The 4416-nt window shown below is 40.6% G+C and overlaps 1 protein-coding gene across 1 annotated transcript; it reads right to left on the bottom strand.

Moving 5' to 3' along the window:
* Window positions 1-1136: 1136 nt before the first annotated feature.
* Window positions 1137-2941, bottom strand: her11 (hairy-related 11). The gene is made up of 4 exons (XM_074647619.1): window positions 2756-2941; window positions 2239-2334; window positions 2044-2137; window positions 1137-1920 (listed from the first exon to the last, which is right to left on the bottom strand). The coding sequence occupies exons 1-4, from the start codon at window positions 2852-2854 to the stop codon at window positions 1262-1264; spliced, it is 948 nt and encodes a 315-aa protein (XP_074503720.1). The 5' UTR covers window positions 2855-2941; the 3' UTR covers window positions 1137-1261.
* Between the last annotated feature and the right edge of the window lie 1475 nt (window positions 2942-4416).

Below are 4416 nucleotides of genomic sequence, written 5' to 3'. Positions count from 1 at the left end.
ACGGTCTCTCCCGCGTCCTCCGACCGCGGCCAACACTGTTTAACAGACGGGCATCACTAGATATAATTTTGCAGTTTTGGTGCTTCTGTGTAGTTTGTGTTGGAGTCCGTGCGCGCGCATGGGACACCGACCCGGGTGATTTATACGTGTAAGATGTTACAAACAGTCCCTTTAACATGGCTGCATTGATGCTACCTAGACACATTTAATATTACAGTTCTTCACAGTCACCGCTAGAGGTCAGTGAACACTCGTCATTTTAAATACACAGGTCATCTCTTTGCTTTATACAACCAGCGAGCATTTTGTTTTGCCTTTTACCTGAGATTTAACAGCAGTGCCTTATTGTTGATCCCTTGCATCTTCTTGTCAACACAATAAGGGAAATACAAAAGGAAAACACTATAGGGATGTTGTGCTTCTTTTCCTTTGTGTGTACAAAATAATCCATAAAAAGATACTCTGTATAACATTAAATATGTACACTAAATATCATGTATTTGTTTTGTTATTATTGCTTATGGCCAATCATTGCCATGACGTTACACAGTTCCTTACTGTCACCACTAGAGGGCAGCAAACTAACACTTGGGATTTTAAATACACAGATCAACATCTCCTAGCATCAACATAGAGGTAGACTCAGGAACTGAGCTAAAATAATAATAATAATAATAATAATAATAATAATAATAATAATAATAATAATAATAATAATGCTAAAAAATATAAACATTATTCAGATTAAACAACTGGTAAATAAAAATGGCCTGTTGCTAACTTGATGGATGCATTGCAATTAGCTATATCAACTCAGGGTCGTGTGGTTGGCTGACAGAACAGAACTATAATTAGTGTTATTAGTTTTACCTGTTCTTTTTCTTCTATCACAAGTTAAAATGACATCATCCAGATGCCAAAATAACATAATTTTGTTGTTGTTGTTTTTTACAAAAGTGTAAATATTATAAACCTACTGATGGACATCAGTGAACACAAGCCCTTTGAGGGAACATAAAACATGTGATTTGTCCACAGTGAGTGTATAATTACATATAAATGTACAACTGACAACAGACGTATTAGATTCAAGTAGTTTTATTTAGAAAAGAAATACAAAATATAGGAAATTTGAATAATATGTACACTATACATTCCCAGCATGGAGAGTTTTTCATCCTCTCCGCAGCCAACGATTGCAGCTTGTTCCCACTAGGTGACCCTGCTGTTCTCAGTTTGTCTCTGTCTCTGATCCACTTCATCAAAACCAAGGTCTCCACATGGAGGAAGAAGAGTTTGGTGGTGACCCCTCCCTCGGTGCAGGGTGTGGAGGGGATCTCAGGGTGATGAGAGGGGGGCAGAGGAGGGCCGGAGGGCCGGAGTGAGGAGCAGAGGACGAGAAACTAAAGAAGGAGGTGTTGGAGGACAGAGGTGACAGGCTGGGGGGGAAGGAGAAGTGAGAGGCAAATGACGGGAAAGGAGGAGAGGTGGCATAAGTGGAGAAAGAGGGAGAAAGCCAGGGAGAGGGAGGAGGGGACAGATAGTCGTGGAACGGTGTGGAGCAGGAGTGAGGCTGAAATGGGGAGTGAGATGGAAACTTAGGAGTCTCTTCTTTCCTCTCAGATGTGCAAATGACATCCATAGTTATTCCATCTGCTCCTTTAGCCATCTCAGTGTCAGTCACTCTCTGGTTGAAGTCTGGTTGAGTATTGTTTGGCTGCTGGCTCTCTGTGTGGTGTTTCAACCCCTCGATCAGTCTCGTTCTCTGTGCTGGTGTTATTTTGTGCATGTAGCTGCTCAGCTGGGCCACACACTGCTGAAAACCTGCACTCTCTATGGTAAAGAGAGTAGGAGCACCGGACTCTGTGTGATGAAGGCTTACCACAGGAGCATGAGTCTTCATGTGACTGGTAGTAGAGTCTGCAACAAAGAGAAGACACCATGGGTGAGGGAGTGTGACATTAAAATGTTGATTTGCAGCAGAAAAAGGGATTTTTATGAAATATTTCATACATTTAAACTGAACTATTTTGTTTGACGAACCCTTTCTCAGGTCCCTCCCATCTGTCCACTTCTGAACATATTCCACAGCCAAGTCAAGAATCTCTGCTTTCTCTATTTTAGGATTCTGCAGCCGCTGATAACAACGAAATAGGGGAGAAATATTTCATCATTGTAAGGTTATGATTCCCTTAAACACGTGTAGAGACCGGATGTGATTTTGTTGAAATGACTCACTGGATCAGACGTGTGATTCAACAGCAAACTCCTCAGTTCAGCCAGACTTTGATTTATTCGATCTCTTCTCTTCTTTTCCACAACTGGTTTCAGAACCTAAAGAGACAAAAACAGCATTATGTGAGGATAATTAAGTTGTAGGCAAAGCAGGTATTATTTTTATTGGATTGTTTGACCACTATATATGTCACCAGTTACATTTTTCTGTATATGTATATCCAGTAAGCTTATACCTCAATATAAACCTAAAAATAAATATTATATACCTTAATAAATGGTAAAAAAAAAATAATAATAATACCATTGACAACATGGGTTGCCAGGTTGTGAAAAACCTTTATTATACCTGCAGTTAAAAATGTGATTAATTCATTAATAAACCTGGCAACTCAAAAAATGGTTCTCATTGATGGCTTAGAACTGCCCTATAAAGGATTATTAAATGATGTATTAACATTAATAAAGCCTTAGTTTCAACTTATAAAACATTTGTAAATAAATAAATAAAAGTTCTTACCCTCTTTCTACTCTTGCCCTCTTCCAGAGTTGGGTTTTGTAGTTTCCTTGTCATGTTGCAGACAGTGTTTGGTCCAGATGTCCTCAGTGGAAGCTGCATCAGTTCAAACAGCCTCCTGTATCCTGTTGGCTGACTATAAGTAGAGCTCTGCTGCCTCTGATTGGCTGACAAGTGTGAGTGACGACACTTAACCGAAAATGGTCGCTCCTAACTTTATTATGGTCTATGGATAAAAATCGAAACTATACATTTCAAACAGTGATCAGGTGGTGAGATTTCTTTAAAATAACTTTTATAAGGCAACAATTTGTATCTTATTATAACCTATAATATAGCAAATCTTGACATATGATGACATCATCAGACAGAGGCAGCCTGCTGGTGTAGTTTGATAGTTTATAAATCTACCTCACTCCTGAAAAGTTAAGCTCAATATCTCGGTTGTCTAAGAAGATTTCATAGAAGAGGTAGGCTAAATAGGCTTTTGAAACTGTATCTAATGAGTTTGGATGAGCATCTTGTCATACTCCATTTATTAATTTAATTATAGGCTAAATGTATTCTGACCTTTGTGTGATTCTCTTTAACGCCTCCCTGAAGTGAGACTATGGGAAACTTTTTTTTTTCTCGTGGGAACAGAAATGAAGTGAGAAAGTGAGCAGCTATGAGGCTTTTTATGATGTGTGAGACATCCACACTTTGAATAAGTGATGAAAAAGACCAAATGAGAGCAGCTTTGGTCCAAATGAAGAATTAAGTCAATTTGATATATATACAGCTCAGTATTACAAATCACAACTGCAAATGCTAGACACTCATGCATTAACAGTTAACAGCAGATCAAATAAAAAAGGAATTTAACTGATAACTTGATTGAGGTACCACAGAGACAAATGTTGAGCATGGTCACGTGTGTGTGTTTATGTGATGAAGTGTGAGGATGATTATTACACCTGAGTGTTAAGTGTGCTGCTGCAGGTCAGCCTGATACTACCTCATGTTGGACTTCACACGAGATTCCCTTTAAGATAAATCAAAGACTACTAGATCACAACATGTTCCCTGCAGCCAGCCCTCCTTTTGTCAGTGTGGCCGACACACCCGACGGGTCACCATATTAGAAGTCACCGGTCCATTTCTCTGCCACCAAAGGACACATTTAGTCACTAATTAGTTTCCATCACAGGCTCAGGCGAGCGCGTTATAGGGCTTATTTATGGGGCGGATCCACGTGGCTTATAAAACCTATAACCTACCTACACACTAGAGAGAGAGAGAGAGAGAGAGAGAGAGAGAGACAGAGAGAGAGAGAGAGAGAGAGACAGAGAGAGAGAGAGAGAGAGAGAGAGAGAGAGAGACAGAGAGAGAGAGAGAGAGACAATAGAGAGAGAAGAGGAGAGAGAGAGAGAGAGAGAGAGAGAGACAGAGAGAGAGAGAGACAGAGAGAGAGAGCGGGAGAGAGAGAGGGAGAGAGAGAGGGAGAAGGAGAGAGAGAGGGGGAGAGAGACAGAGAGAGAGCGGGAGAGAGAGAGGGAGAGAGAGAGAGAGAGAGAGAGAGAGAGAGAGCGGGAGAGAGAGAGAGAGAGAGCGGGAGAGAGAGAGGGAGAGAGAGAGGGAGAGTGAGAGAGAGAAGGAGAGAGAGAGGGGGAGAGAGACAGAGA

This window comes from Sebastes fasciatus, chromosome 10 (genome assembly GCF_043250625.1).
Source record: "Sebastes fasciatus isolate fSebFas1 chromosome 10, fSebFas1.pri, whole genome shotgun sequence".
Taxonomy (NCBI): Eukaryota; Metazoa; Chordata; class Actinopteri; order Perciformes; family Sebastidae; genus Sebastes; species Sebastes fasciatus.
This window is presented reverse-complemented; position numbering and strand designations above follow the sequence as displayed.